Source organism: Sylvia atricapilla, chromosome 9 (genome assembly GCF_009819655.1).
Source record: "Sylvia atricapilla isolate bSylAtr1 chromosome 9, bSylAtr1.pri, whole genome shotgun sequence".
NCBI classification, from domain to species: domain Eukaryota; kingdom Metazoa; phylum Chordata; class Aves; order Passeriformes; family Sylviidae; genus Sylvia; species Sylvia atricapilla.
The window spans coordinates 27,917,385-27,931,810 of NC_089148.1; the positions used below are offsets into that span (position 1 = coordinate 27,917,385).

Genomic DNA, 14,426 nt, shown 5'->3' on the forward strand with positions numbered 1-14,426 from the left:
TCCTTGAATTCATTCTTATTTTCCCTCTCCTCTGTCCTTAGACCAATTCTCCTACTCCCCATTCATTGAGAGTAGACATCAAGACAAAGAAAGCAGGCTTCCCCTAAAATCTTCTGCTAAGTGGTGCATGCTCCACTTAGAAATTCTAGTTCTGTGTGTGAAATTAACTGTTCTTAAAAAAGGGAAATGTTTAATGAGCTCTTTTTGTCATAATTTCCCTTCGTCTCCCCATTAAACATCCACATCAAGCTCTACCTGTCACGGTGTTTTTAGTAATAAGAGTCAGACTGTAAATACCTTTCACAGAGACTGTCAGTCACGTCACAATAAAACCTTCTCTCCTCGTCAAAATGTCGAAACTATCCGCTTAAGAATTTCGTGACGGCTTTCAAACAACTCATCTCGCTGCTGTGCAAAGATCCAAGGCACCAGAGCTGGTGCCTTACAGTGCAGGAGGGATTTGGTTTGTGCCAGCTCCGTGGGGAATATCAAACCAGGCTGGAACAGACAGGGGGAGATTTCACTGTCTCAGGGCACGGTGTGGGAGGAGCAGATGAAGCTGGACCTGAGCACACTCGGGTTTAGGAGGCACAGGATCTCCCTGGTGGTTCTGGTGTGGTTTTGGGAAAGCTCAGCTTTGGTTCTGCCTGGGATTGCAGTGCCATTCCCACGGCTGGCTTCTCCCAAAGTTCGCCCCAGTGGCTTTGCAGAAACGACTCGGAGGCTGGTGATGTTGACTTCAGCCTCCACAGTCAGGCTTCCAGGATCAAATTCTGAGACGTGAGGAGAAAGGGGAGTGCACAGTCCCGGTCTCTGGCCATCTGTGCTGGGAAAACTGGCCAGTTTTATTTACATTTGCTGAAGAGACACCTGTGTTCAAATGTCCTGTCTTAGTCACACTCCGTTAAACCCCGTGTACGAGGTTTAATGGTGCAGTGTGGGACGTGCATTTTTAACAGCTACTTGTTGCTAAATTGGAAAATATATTATTGTGTTGGGAGGATGTCTTGGAGCTTGGGTTGATGTTTTGGTGGGCCTTTGTTTTTTAGGCAGAATCATAGAATGGAAATCATTAAATTATTTGGATTGGGAGGGACCTTAAAGATCTTCTGTTTCAGCCCCCTGCCATGGGCAGGGACACCTTTCACTAGACCAGGTTGCTCCAAGCCCCATGCAACTGGTTGTTTTTGGTTTTTTTTTCTTTCTGAGCTATCTTTTATGGGATATTTTCTGGTTTATTCCTTAAAAAAAAACTTCAGGAGCACAGGAAGCAGAAGCCAAGTCCTCCTCCCTCATCTTCCCAGTTTATAGCATCATCAACATAAAGTGATGAAATTCCTTCATGTGCATTAAGTACGTGGTTTATGTGGAATTTAACACTAGAGCTCAAAGTTAAAGGCATTTTAACTAAATCGTGAAAATTTATTTTTGCACTGCCAGGTAGAGCAGGACAATTCAGAATGCTGCTAACCTGAATTCAGAGTCTGATTTCCAGCAGTCAGGAAGGGTTGGATGTTAGAACCAAATTCATTGTTAATGTATAGACAAGCAGAGATAAAGATAATCTGGATGGTTTCTGAGCATTGAAAATCTGCCCATGCAAACTTCATGTTTCAGACCATCCCTGATTTTATATCTGGCATGTCAAATAGTAGGTTTTATCAGGGAAGGAATACCGCTTCACAGATAGGAATAAAATGGCACAATTTAATTGTTCTTTCATGCCATATGGACATTGTGGGCCGCCTTTTGAGCTGATTTTAATCTGTAGGAGTTGTCCTGCTAGCAGGTTTTCCATCCTGCATGGATAATACCATTCCCCCAATGTGATCCTAAACCCTGCTCCACCAGCAGAATAATTACATGCTATCAAAGCTTTGAATTCACTTCCCAGTGCAATCCTGTAGGATTTGGGGACGTAATCACATGGTGTGGGGCAGCTGTAATCCAGCAGCACTACCCTTGATCGGTTTGTAACTCTTCTCTCTCTGCGCTGTTCAAACAGCAAGAAGAAATAACAAAATTTCAAAAAACAAAAACAAACCCACAAAGATGGAGGTTTTGCCTCAGTGACAGTTTTCTTGTGGATATGGGGCGCGTGGGTGCTGCCATGTGTGCGGCAGTTTATATTTTAAATAAAAATTTTTTTAATCCAGAACTTGGGCAATATAAATTTAGTGGTAAATATTTCAGTGGCCCCTCTCCGTTATGCAACCTGTCAGGTCGCGTGTCTAAAGGCTTCGTGTGTGTTGCATTCCTAAACTTCCCTGGGTGCCTGGGCTTTTTTTTTTTTTTGTAATAGTCTGCAGCTTTTGAAATTCTCCAAAGTGGAGAAAAGAGTGTAGTTGAACCACAGATGGAGCTCACTGGTTGTGGCACAAAATTCTATCACGTGCAGGGAAGTTTTGTCTTTTATTTAATATGACCCGTGCAGATTTTTTCTGATGGAAGCTGATGCATTAAATTGACAGCTGCACCTTGTCTTGATTCACTACTTTTGCATTTACTCAGAGCCCTGCAGCTCAGAGTAATTTGCTAAAACGTTTATTTACAACTTGCTTTCTAAGGAGTGAAGTTTGCAGCTTTTCCTGGTCTGTATCACTTTATGCCTTAAATGACACCATTTGCACAATTAGAGGGTTAAGTTTTGTAGATTCATTCAGTGCTACCCCATATCTCTAGGTACAGAAGTACACAAGTCTTGCCTTTTTTGCCTGCTGAAACTCATGGCATTTCAAAGTTTGGAAAATATCATGATGACAAGGTATTTGGTAATGAAGGGAGAAATAACTTGGTTTTGAAATTTGGTTAGAGTTCCAGTCACCTGTTGTTTTGAAAAGCAGTCGATATACCTGTCAAACGGTGCCTTGCAAGTATTTTAAATAATAAAAATATGCCTTATTCCCTTCCACTGTTAAGTTTATTCCCTGCAAGCATCCTGTCCTAACCCAGAAGCAGAGTTTGGTTCCCACGTGGAAGTCTGGGTTCTCATCGTATTTTAAAGGTAAAGGAAGCCACCCCTTGTCCCCAGGCTGTGATCCTGACATTAAAGGGTTCCTCTTTCCCTGTCCTGACCACGTGTCTGGGACCTTTGCACCAGCACCCTCTGTGCCTGGGAATTCCCATTGTCTTGGGAATGTGTAGCCTGGGATTGGTGTGGGCCTGGCTCCAAGCTGGAGTCGCTCTGGTGGACTCTTGATTTATTAGAGTCTTGTCGGAGAAAAGTGGTAATTGAAGCATTTTAAATACCGTTTTCTATAAGAGTAAATACCCCAAGCACACAGGGAATTCAGAATGAAGTTCCCTGCAAACGAAGGGAAAATAAACAAACGCGTAAGCGTCTGTTTTGATCATATGAAGAGTTCCTTAATTTAAAGGAAGCTATCGAGCAACAGTGGAGCAATTCAATTCCCTCAACACGCCTGGGTAATCTGGGATGTCGATTATATCCAACAGTCCCAGTTCTTCAGCTGTGCAGGGTTGACCAACAGGAGGTTTAACCAGCACATCCAGGGCTTCCCAGTCACCAAACAAAGGAAACTGGACACTTGGGGACCGCAGTGAAGCTCAAGGCTGCCCTGAAATTGGGTACGTCACAGCCAGGGTTGGGGTTATGCCTTCGGGAGGAATTCCCTGAAGGAGAATGGTCGTGATCACTAATTCAGAGTTACCCTGTGAAACTGAAAAGTGGAACTTTAAACAGGAGAATTCCCACGTCCCATGGGATTCTGAGCACTGGGTTTTTACCCTGTGCGGTGTCAGATGCCCAAAATGCCCGTATTTTGGATAAAATCCATCGGTGGTTTTATGGCAGCTGATGTTGCTGACATGACCTGTACTGGTTGGGAATTGCCTCCATCACTGGAAGTGTTCAAGGCCAGGCTGGATGGGGCTCTGAGCAGCCTGCTCTGGTGGAAGGTGTCCCTGCACATGGCAGAGAGTGGAACTGGATGAGCTTTAAGGTCCCTTCCGTCCCAAACCATTCTTGATTCCACAAGGAAATGTTGATAGCAGCCTTGAAATGAAAGGGTTGTGCTCAGCTGGTAAATCTGGGATGGTGACAGTAGTCTGTAACTGGGAAAGTTCGTGGCATTTGAGGATCTTCAGGATCTGTAGGAAGCTGAGATGGCAAAGACAATTCATTTCTTGACACACATTCTTCTGTGTATTCTTTTTAATTGGGAAGCAATTGAGCAATTCTTTGTTGAGTTCCCATGCCACTTCATTAATTCAGCAGTAGTTTTTGCAGGAGAACAATGTCTGTGGGATGTTTTCGGTGTGTTTCAACCTACCAGACGTGGTTTGGCTGATGATGGGTTTAGTCACGATGCTGACATTCTCCTTCATTGTAGTTCTACTTGTTTTTTTTTTTTTTTTTTTTTACAATGAATTGTGGTTAATTAGCAAGCTGCTTGCAGCTCATGGAGTTTGTAGCAATATCAAGAGTTGTGGTGTAAGGTGCAAACATCTGGGGCTTTGCTGAGCCGCGATAACCATTGGAACCATCAGAAAAGCTATCTGTCATAGCCAAAATTTTTACATGTTCAACTGAAATAAGATAGAAAATCTTTAGTTTGATCAACCGTTTGACTTGTCATTACACTTCCATGTAAAGTCCATGTCAGAAAAAGGGAATTGGAGATGCAGAGAGGCTGTGGTTGGGTGACTCCTCTTTTGTCTGCTGGGCTGTGTGGTGTAACACTCACCCTGAGTGCAGGAAACCGAGTTTAAATCCCTCTGCTGCCTTAAAACAGTCGAATAGCTAATACCCAGCTCAAAGGTTAATTACTAATTGCTGGTTATTTGCTATATTTAGTATCCTTTATACCTTTTTTCCTTGCTGAGCCGTGTAGCAGAGCACAAGTTAATTACCACGTGTTTTTTTTTTTTTGTGCTTTTAAGCACCATCTTTGCTTCATTCTCTGAGATTACGAAACCACGTTTTGTGTGATGCTACTTTTATCGTCTTGTTTGCAAAAGTACAGCAGTATTAAGCAGGTTTTGTCGTGCCATATGTCAGCGTAGATCCCTTGCTGCTGGTGAAAAACAGACTGAGGAGCAGAAGTTGGATATTCTGTCTTGATATGTGTATGGGAGTGAAAGGAGAAGGTGCTTCGCGCTCACGTGAGCACAAGAGCTCTGTTTTAGATTTCCCTTTTTAATTCTGAACTTCTGCCTCGCTTAGAAAAGGTGTTTTGCAGAGGTGATCAGAGGGAGGACTGGAGTGGAAGCGGACCAGTTTTATGTGGTTTATGAAAAGTGTAATTCACGTGTCTGTTATCCTTATGGGTGCCTCCCACCGCAGGAGATTCTGTGATTACCGTTGCTTGTGCACTCTGGAGTTTTCTCCAGCTGCTGGATAAATCGTTTTATTTTAGTGAATAGTGAAAAGTGTCCTGAGGAATTCCACTACCGGCTTGGAGAGGTTTAAAGCTGCTCCTGGCTTGGAGCGGTGCTGCTGCTTTAAGGAGCCAGATTTACATATTTCGCGTCTGAAAGATTTACAGGGTGTCTCACGTGCCTGTGGAGGAAGATGGAGCTTTCATGACAGGTTTAATGTCACGGGGATACAAGGATTAATTCTCCTTCCCCCGCCCCGGCCTGCTGAGGTGGAGGGGTGTTTCACACTCAGCACCTTGCCTTTCTGAAGAATTAAACCAAGCTTTTGTGTAGAAGGAACAGAGAAGAGATGAAGCAAGGGGAGCGGTGGAGCTTGTGAACTGAGATATCTTATGGCTGGGTACAGGCCGTGGTGGCCACAGAGATGAAAAAGAGCTAAGAGGAGAGCTGCATATGTAACTGTCAAGGTCTTTAAAACTGCGCAATTTTGTAAAAGCTGCCAAATAATGTGAACAATAAGCTATATTTGTGGGAAAGATCTTGTGACTGTTTAGGACTGTGACATATTTTGAGCCCTAATAAGTATATAACACTGTACTGTGAGAATAATATTTGATTTCAATAACTTCAATGACTCAGCTTAGACTTCAACTCCTTTTCCCTTGACTTCAGCTTAGACTTCAAGAAGCTTTAACTTCAGCACAAACTCCCACCTATTTTTGCTCCAGCTCTGACTTAAAGCTCCCTGCTTAGATTCCTTTTGCACCCCCTCTTTGAAGTCCCAATTGTTGCCCCCCGTGTGAGGAAGTGAAGACTGGCTAACCTGTGCAGGCAGCCTGTGACCCCCCCCCAGAACTGAAATGCTGCTGGAAGAAGCAGAATTTGGCCCAACACAATCCCTGATGTGACAATTTCCATCATTCTGTGGAGGATTCCTCACTTGGAGGAGGACCAAGGGCTGGAGCATCTCTCCAGGTTTCTGGTGCTGGAGGGTGGGGGGCAGACAAGGCGCTGCCAGAGCACAAAGTGATGAAGTGCTGGCCAAAACTGGGCCCCTCTGAAAGCCTTCTGCTTTCATTTAAAGAGCATTTGCAAAGTCTCTGGAGTTCTTCGAGTAAATGGACACAGCTTTTCTCACACTTTCCTCTGCTGGGGCTGGGGGAACGCAGGGTCAGCTCCAAGAAGGTACAGGACCGGATCTGTTCCTGATTGTGCACGGTGACACGATGTTACTTTGGCTTTGCCTTTTCCCACTCTGGTTTTTTTTCCCCTCTTTTCTTCAGCTCTGTGGTGAGATGAGTTGGGGTGGGGGGAAAAAGCATTCTGAGCTCTTTGTGAGATTTTTAAGTGACGTAGAATTACTGGCTGGTATCTTGTGTGAAGCTTCTCAGTCATCTTAGACTGGATTTTCGACAGCTTGATGTTGTTTGTGTCTGCAGAAATGAAGTCTCCAACACTACAGTAAATATTACCTGAAATTTAGCATTCTGAAGTGATGATATGTGTGTGTGTGTGGATGGATGCAGATGTGTACAGATGTGAGGGCAGCGATGTATATTTACGTACACACAAACTATAAATTTAAATATAACTTGAATTGACTCCTGTAATTTTCGAAATTGCTGTGGAAAGAAAATAATTATCTTGATTATGTTTACATTGATGTTATAGTTTCCCTAGTTGGAGAAACGTGTGGGTTTTTTTCTGAAGATACATTTTTCTCAAGATTTTAGAGCTTTTGTCATCCAAAACTCAATCATTCTTTTTTTCCCCTGAGGATGTTAAATCCCTTCTTTCACCAAGCCAGGGAAAAGTGCCATTAATATAAGCAGGATCAGAGCTCACTGGGTATGCTTACTGCTGAATTAATAAATATTTAGGAAAATAAATAAGTGTGTCACCAGTGGTAAAATTGCTTTATACACCAGAAGATGAAATTTAGCACGAATGAAGTGTACGTTTGCCCCACATCCCAGCAGCATTCAGACTCACTGTTTTGACTGCCTGATTTCGTGTCTGTGCTCACAGCAAGATGGAAAGGGTTTTCATTTCAATGCTGAAGTCAATAATTGTGGAGGTTATCATTTTCATGCTCAGAAATTCATGTCATTTTCATAAATCATTCATCTCATTTCATAAATCATGCTTTACAGCTGGAGAATGGAAACTTATTGCTGGACATTGATGAAAATCTTGTTTCAGTCACTCAGGTAAGGTTGTGACACTAAAAAATATTTTAAGGAAATATAGCTGAAATCATCTATAGGAACAGTGCAATTGGAAAACGTTCAGCTGGGGATTAACTTCACTGGAACGTAGCTAATATCAGATGGGAATAATCTTAATGAAGCATAAGGGGTGAAATCAGTTCTGTAGTGACAGTGAAATCACAGAAATAAAAGATAAGTGCTTGGTGTCCAGGATCTCGTGTGCTGCAAGTAGATAAAGGCAGCTCTGTGTCAGAGAAGATGCATTCATTTATTCAGGCTGAGAACTGGCTTGTAGAAAAAAGACTCCATTTGGGACTTTAAAATCCACCTCCGAGGGTTCCTGCTTAAAGCTGCCTCCAGTCAGTAAATGAAGGTGTTGTGTTTATACTCAATGTGTGTGTACATTCTCTGATGTAGCTCCTGTTGCATTTGAGGTTGTTATTCTGTAAAAAAAAAAAAAAAAAATTTCCCCTGTAATGTATTTCCTTTTCCTGGGGAATATTGTGCGTGAGGGTTTATTATAACAAAACGCTGTTGACTTTCCTATCACTCTCTCCAGCTGCCCGTTTAGAAATGTGTCTGCAGAGCTTTAACAGGATTCTATCTGTGAACAGTATCCAAAGATCCATCACCTCGAAGCGCTCTGAAAAGTATTACTATTCCCATTATCCAGGAGCATGGAGGCATCTGAGTTACCACCTTTCAAATGCGTGTGATATAATCCAGAGTTCAAAAGTATGCTGGTTATCGATTTCCAGTGTTCCTGTGAAACCTGGACTATTTTTTTCCCCCCACTAAAAAAAATGTGTAGCTTTGCGCACAGCTGTGTGTTCCCTGCCCTTCCCCACCCACCCTGGCTTGCTCTTCTCCTCCCTCGGCTGGGGTGGAGGCACAGGGGAGCTTTTGCTCACGGCAAGGACACGAGTGTTCCTCAGGAGCAAACGGGGAATGGTTCCCAAGGTGGGCAGGAGAAGGGCAGGTTTGGGGTGCTGCTAAACGAGCAGTTCGGAGAGATGAGAACAAAGTGGCTCTTGGGGTATTTCAGTGTCACCTCTTTGAGTCAGTGATGCTACAGGAGGCTTGAAGTGATTTCTAACTGAGTTCTGATGTTGCCATTACTCTCACTTTCTTGGGCATTTTAACAACCCTTTGCCTAATGTGTTTGTGCACAATGCAGAAGGGACTGAGGCTGGGTTTTTTGCTTGTTTGATTGGGTTTTTTTTTCCCAAAAGCTACTGCTGGCAGTATTTTAATACAGAGCATTAGAATTGGTGTACCCTGAAGAAAACATGGCTTTCCCTCCTTCTCCCTTCTGCATTTCCACACAGATACTTGGAGGGAGATATAAACCAATAAGAAGAAAATGCACTTTTATAGCACTAAAGCAATGTGATCTTTTTAATATAAAACATCATGTGAGAAAATGTGAGGTAGTTCATCCCGAGGTACATCGTGATGTGAAGCTGAGAATCATCCAAGCTGCTTAGGCAAATTCCAGTTCTAAGTGATTGTAGTGTTGCTTTCACGTGTGGGAATAGAAACTGGATTGGACAAAAAAAAAAAAATTATAAACTTTTGATATGTGTAGTCTTACTCATAAGGGATAATCTGTAATGGAAGGTTAAAGGCAAAAAAAAAAAATAATCTTGGGGTGATCTTGGTCTCTTGGAAGGCTGTAAATGTAACACCTGACCTGCCAGTTTGGTCACTGTCCAAAGCATTCAGGGGCTGCTTTTGCAGGACAAGACTCAGCAGAATGTCAAACCTGTCTGTGTGACAGGAGGATCCAAGGCTTATATGCCTGAGATGGGGAGGAGGTTCAATGAGCTAAAAACTACGATTTGTATTAAATCTTGTTCGTAACGAGAATTGTGCCTTCCCACATTTAGTGGGTGTGATACTGGGAAAACCAGTGAGGAGGGTAGTGAGAAGGAGAAGTTCTGGGTTCTCACCAAAGCTTTTCAGTATAACCACCCTGGCAAAGGTGGTGGATGGGGTTTAGGTTTCCCTGAACTTTCACATCCCTGAACTGCAGCTGACCTCATTTGCAGGTGAGTGGAAGGCATTAAATTCGCTTTGAAGGAGCTTTGATTATGCAGCCACTCAAGTCGCTTCTTATAATAAAGTGTGTTTTCTCTTCTGGTCCACTTAGCCAGGCCTGCATGGGTCACCTGCTTTGAGCTCCCACTGAAGGGCGTCCCAAGGAAATATTTCTAACGAGAATTAAATGTAGAACCACAAACTTGCAATAACCCAGTTGTGCATCCTCCTTCAAGTCCACTTATCCAGGTCAAACCTGTCCCATGGGCAGGGGGAAATCAGGCAGCACTTCAGAAGCCCCTCCCTTCTGTGTCCTTCTGGCACTCCACATGCTGCTGCCGCGCTTTAAGACCTCCAAGTGAGGGTTTAGAAAAGGAGCCAGGGAAAAGGACTGGCCATAAATCCTGCTTGGAGCTCACTGATGTTGAAGGCAAAGCAGTAATGCATCCAGTCCTGTTCTGGATAGTTGTTTCATGTTTTATTCATTTTTTTTTTTTTTCATTTGGGGGGATTCCCTACAGAATTATTTTATAGTGAGTTGTTGGCTGTTTGGGTCCATTAGCAGTATTAAAATCCCACAGCTTTGAGCCTGTGTGCTTCCTCCATGTGAGACCTCACAGTTGAAGGCAGCAGGACTTTGGGGAGGTTTATCTTGTTTGCTGTTACCAGACAACTTTACAAGTTGTAACGCCTTAACTCACAGTTTCTTCTCTTCAAAAGATAAGTGGAATGTTGTTTTTTTTTTTTCTCTTTACAGGCTGTTACCCAACTAGAGCTTTTTGGGGACATGTCCACTCCTCCTGATGTAACCTCTCCCCCAGTGAGTACCCAGGGAAACCGCACTGTGTTTTAACCTGCATTCTATTTCCAGCACATTTATTGAGCACATTGACAATTTGTGTCCTCAGCCATTCCGGTGGGGAGGATTTCAAAGGAGTTTTTAGGTTGCAGGAAAAGAAAAGTGAAGTAAATTGAACGTGCAGTCGCTGTTTCATGACGATGTGCAAAAATACCTTCGATTTTTATTCTTCTGTGTTAAGTGTCACGTAGGGTGCAAGCTGGGCTGCAGTTCTGCTTCCCTGGTGTTTGTGAGAGGGAAATGCTTCACTGCACTCTCACTGCACTGCAGAAGATCCAGTTACAGCTGGATCCAGCAAGCGCAGATCCCAGAACTGCTGTTAAAGGAGGGAAGGAGAGAGAGAGAGAGGGAGAGGGAGAAAGAGAAAGGCCTGGATGTATTTAAGGGCAAAAATAGTATCTCAGCATGTTTTTCAGCATTATAAGATGACCAAAAAAAAAAAAAAAATTCATGTAAAACTTTTGCACCTTACATTACACTGTAGGCAAGTGTGAATATACTGAGAAAATTCAGGTGCTCGGAGGTCAGGAGCCTCAAATTTCTAATATATTCTGTGTAATGTCTGGGTTCAGATGTTCAAAGCCCTTTCTGCTCATCCTCAGCTTACTCAGTTGGATTTGGCTTCTCCTTTAATGTGGATCTATGATTCTGGTCCTGTTGGTTAATTAGAAGCAATATTTATTCAGTTCTCCATAAATCCTGTAAATATTTCATTTACCTTAACTGTTAATAATAACTTAAAAGTTAATGCCTTGGTCACTGCCTTCCCTTTTGTCCCCTAACATCTAAAATCACAAGTCTGTATGTTCTGGAGTAAGGAATTACGTCAATATTTTGTTTGTGATGTATTCCTGGCAAATTCCACCTGGATTTTTTTTTTTCCTCTGATAGAAAGTTTCTCCATTTCTTTCTTTTTTTTTTTCTCCCATCCCCAGCAAATTCAAATCTTTTTATTTCTATTGCTTCTTTCCTTTTACATCTTTCCATTCTTTCTTCTTCCTTTGTTCTTCGCTCCAGATCTGGATTTTTTTAGATTTCCAGGTGATGTGACAGCAATGTGCAGCAGAAGCTGCCGCTGATACGTCACCCTTGTGTTTTGTCCCTGTCTCCTGCAGACTCCTGCTACTCCAGGTGATGCCTTTATCCCATCTTCATCCCAGTCACTCCCTGCTAGTACAGACATGTTTGGTTCTGTACCCTTCAGCACCGCTGCCGTACCCTCAGGTAAGAAATGCGCTGGAATTGTAGCCAGGAATCAGATTTGGGGATCAGTGCCCTGCTCTGGTTTGCATTCCAGTACTCAGGGCATTGATTTTAGCAGGGTGCAAGGGGAGAAGGCTTTTGGGTCAGTGCTTCAGGGCAAGGCAGAGCAAGTCTTTAACAAGCAGGGTTGTTATGAGTTTGAATTTGACCACATTTTTTTTTTAAAGTAGAAGCCAAAATGTCATTGGGAGTTGAAGCACAGTTCAGCCATCTGGATAACGGAGCTCCTAGTTACAGGAGCAAGAGAGGAAGCAGCATTTAGTTTGGATTTGGGGCTTCTGTGGTAGCAGTGAATATCCTCTGTCGTCTCCAGTAAACAGAGGCTGAGAATTTGATTGCACTTCAAAGGTTATTTCACTTTGCCAAATCCTGGAATGTCCTCTAGACTTCCCTGTGTTCCTCAGAGCGCTCAGAATTCAAAAGCTGGGTGCATTCTGCACAGACACTGCGGTTTCATTGCAGATCTCTCCCAGTACTCCCAGCCCCACTTAGGGGAAAAGAAAGGAGGAGTGCCTTGAATCATTCAGCAGTGACTTTCTAATTGCTAACCTGCTCTGATGGCCCCAGATTGGCCACTGCGCCTCAGACAGGTCCCAGTGGCAGTGAAGTGTTTGGGGATAATGTCAGATGGAAACTTTCTCTGCTGGGATGAGGCCACAGCGGGGGTGAGACCAAAGAATGTCTTAAGAATCCATCCTGGACATCTGTTGGAGCAGGAATATATCTGAGCTACTGCTCCTTCCATCACTCAGGAATTGGGTCTCTCCAAGATCAATTCCTTGTTTTTTAATTTTATCGAGTTTTGGGCTTTTCCCTTTACAATATAGCAGGCACCCTTATGTTTGTGATTGCAAAACAGCCTAGAAATAAAGCAAAGATGAAAAATGGCAGGACTGAGGAAAGACCCAGGTTGGAAAAAAGAGTTTTAAAGCTATAGCAGTATTAAAATTGAGAGAGAAGTTCCATTATGCAAAGTATTAATGGTAAGTATTGAATTTAAATGTGAAACAGCATATCTAGAAAGCACAATACTTCTATCAGTGGAACATAATCATGTTGGGTAGTTCAATTTGTAAAATGTTCTACAGGAGTTTTAGTTTCAAAGCATTTTTTGTTGTTGTAAGTAAAAAAAGCACCCTGATCCTGTAATTCCTACGCAGTCAAACTCTTGGTAGTTTTAAAGGAGGCTTCGTCTCTGACAGGAAGCAATTATCATTTTAGTTTTAATCTTTCATTTCCTCCTCAACTGGAGGGAGTTATGTTAGCCTAATACCTGAAGCAGTTTGTTGCTAATAAGTATTTAGTGCGGCAGAAGCTCAAGATCTTTTTGATGTTCTCAAGTAATTGGGTAATAACCAAGTGCGAGGGTTTTAATCTGAAATCATCTGGGTTGGATTTTTTTTTTTTATTATTAGTAGTACCATCATTATGATGCAATTTGAGATGATTGCTTTGCAGAGTCCACCAGCCTGTGGCTCTGTCTGCAAGAATTCAGTGTTTCCAGTTTTCTTTCCGAGCGTGCTGCAGCCCTGGGATCACCGGTGCAGCTTTGCGCGTTCCCGATCCATTGCGTCGCTTTTCCTGCGCGTTGTCTTTCCACTGAAATCTTTCCATCCCGTTTGTTTCCCCCCCTCCTCCTGCTCTCTTTCTCCCCTGAAGGTTATGTTGCCATGGGAGCTGTCCTGCCCTCCTTCTGGGGACAGCAACCACTTGTTCAACAGCAGTTGGCCATGGGTGCCCAGCCTCCAGTCGCTCAGGTGATGCAGGGAGGACAGCCCATCGCGTGGGGCCAGCCCGGGATCTTTCCTCCCACCCAGCAGCCGTGGCCATCCGTGGCTGGCCAGTTCCAGCCGACTGCCTTCATGCCGACACAAACTGTTTTGCCTTTACAAGCAGCCATGTTTCAAGGTACCATTGCTCCTATAGCCGCCGTCCCGCCCACGAGCGATTCCAACAGATCGAGCCCGCAGACAGACAGGCCCAGGCAGAAAATGGGAAAAGAAATGTTCAAAGATTTCCAGATGGCTCAGCCTCCGCCAGTGCCATCAAGAAAACCAGATCAGCCTTCCCTCAGTTGTACCTCAGAGGCCTTCTCAAGTTACTTTAACAAAGTTGGGATGGCACAGGAAGCAGATGATTGTGATGACTTCGACATCTCTCAGTTAAATTTGACTCCTGTGACTTCCACGACACCATCTACAAATTCACGTGAGTATTTACGTGCTTTCAGCTCTCCTTTTCCTCAGACGTGACTGTTCCTCAAAGCACTTCTGTCACTTTTAAATTCCAACCCAAATGCTCAGAACCTCATTGCATGCTCTGGCTTAAGAAACGTGTTTCAGCCATAAAGGAAAACATCAGAGAGGAATTTCAGAGGTCACAGAAATGAACAGCCCAGATAGCTACAGTCTGAAATTTAATTTCTAAAACAGGAATATTCATTTTGTGATGGGAACATACAAGCTGGTTGGCAGAAGCCCACGGCATTCAACCTTACAGCTGGTCTCACTTCTGTCCTGTCCATACTTTGCAGATATTAGGGGATGGGGATTTATTTTAGTAGCTTGACATATTGGACACGTGGGGAAATTCACAGAAGAGCTGTAAAATAAGCTTACGGTGTTCATAGCATGGCGATGGGGGATTTGCAGATTGCTGAACAGAGGAATTCATGAGATTCACCAGGGATCAGTCAGAGACTGTTTCATTTACCC

The 14,426-nt window shown here is 43.4% G+C and overlaps 2 protein-coding genes across 11 annotated transcripts in view; one reads left to right on the forward strand and one right to left on the reverse strand.

Moving 5' to 3' along the window:
• The window catches only part of PRKAA2 (protein kinase AMP-activated catalytic subunit alpha 2), a 330,475-nt gene that overhangs the window by 194,701 nt on the left and 121,348 nt on the right, over positions 1–14,426 (reverse strand). The window lies entirely within an intron of this gene.
• DAB1 (DAB adaptor protein 1) overlaps positions 1–14,426 on the forward strand; it is a 207,560-nt gene that overhangs the window by 183,378 nt on the left and 9,756 nt on the right. For 7 of the 10 annotated variants that reach the window (XM_066325411.1, XM_066325415.1, XM_066325412.1 and 4 more), the window contains 4 exons: positions 7,494–7,550; positions 10,348–10,410; positions 11,565–11,673; positions 13,372–13,920. In XM_066325411.1, coding sequence (XP_066181508.1) covers positions 7,494–7,550; positions 10,348–10,410; positions 11,565–11,673; positions 13,372–13,920 — 778 coding nt within the window. The remainder of the gene's footprint in view (positions 1–7,493; positions 7,551–10,347; positions 10,411–11,564; positions 11,674–13,371; positions 13,921–14,426) is intronic. The other 3 variants (XM_066325416.1, XM_066325420.1, XM_066325417.1) reach the window with 1 other exon arrangement.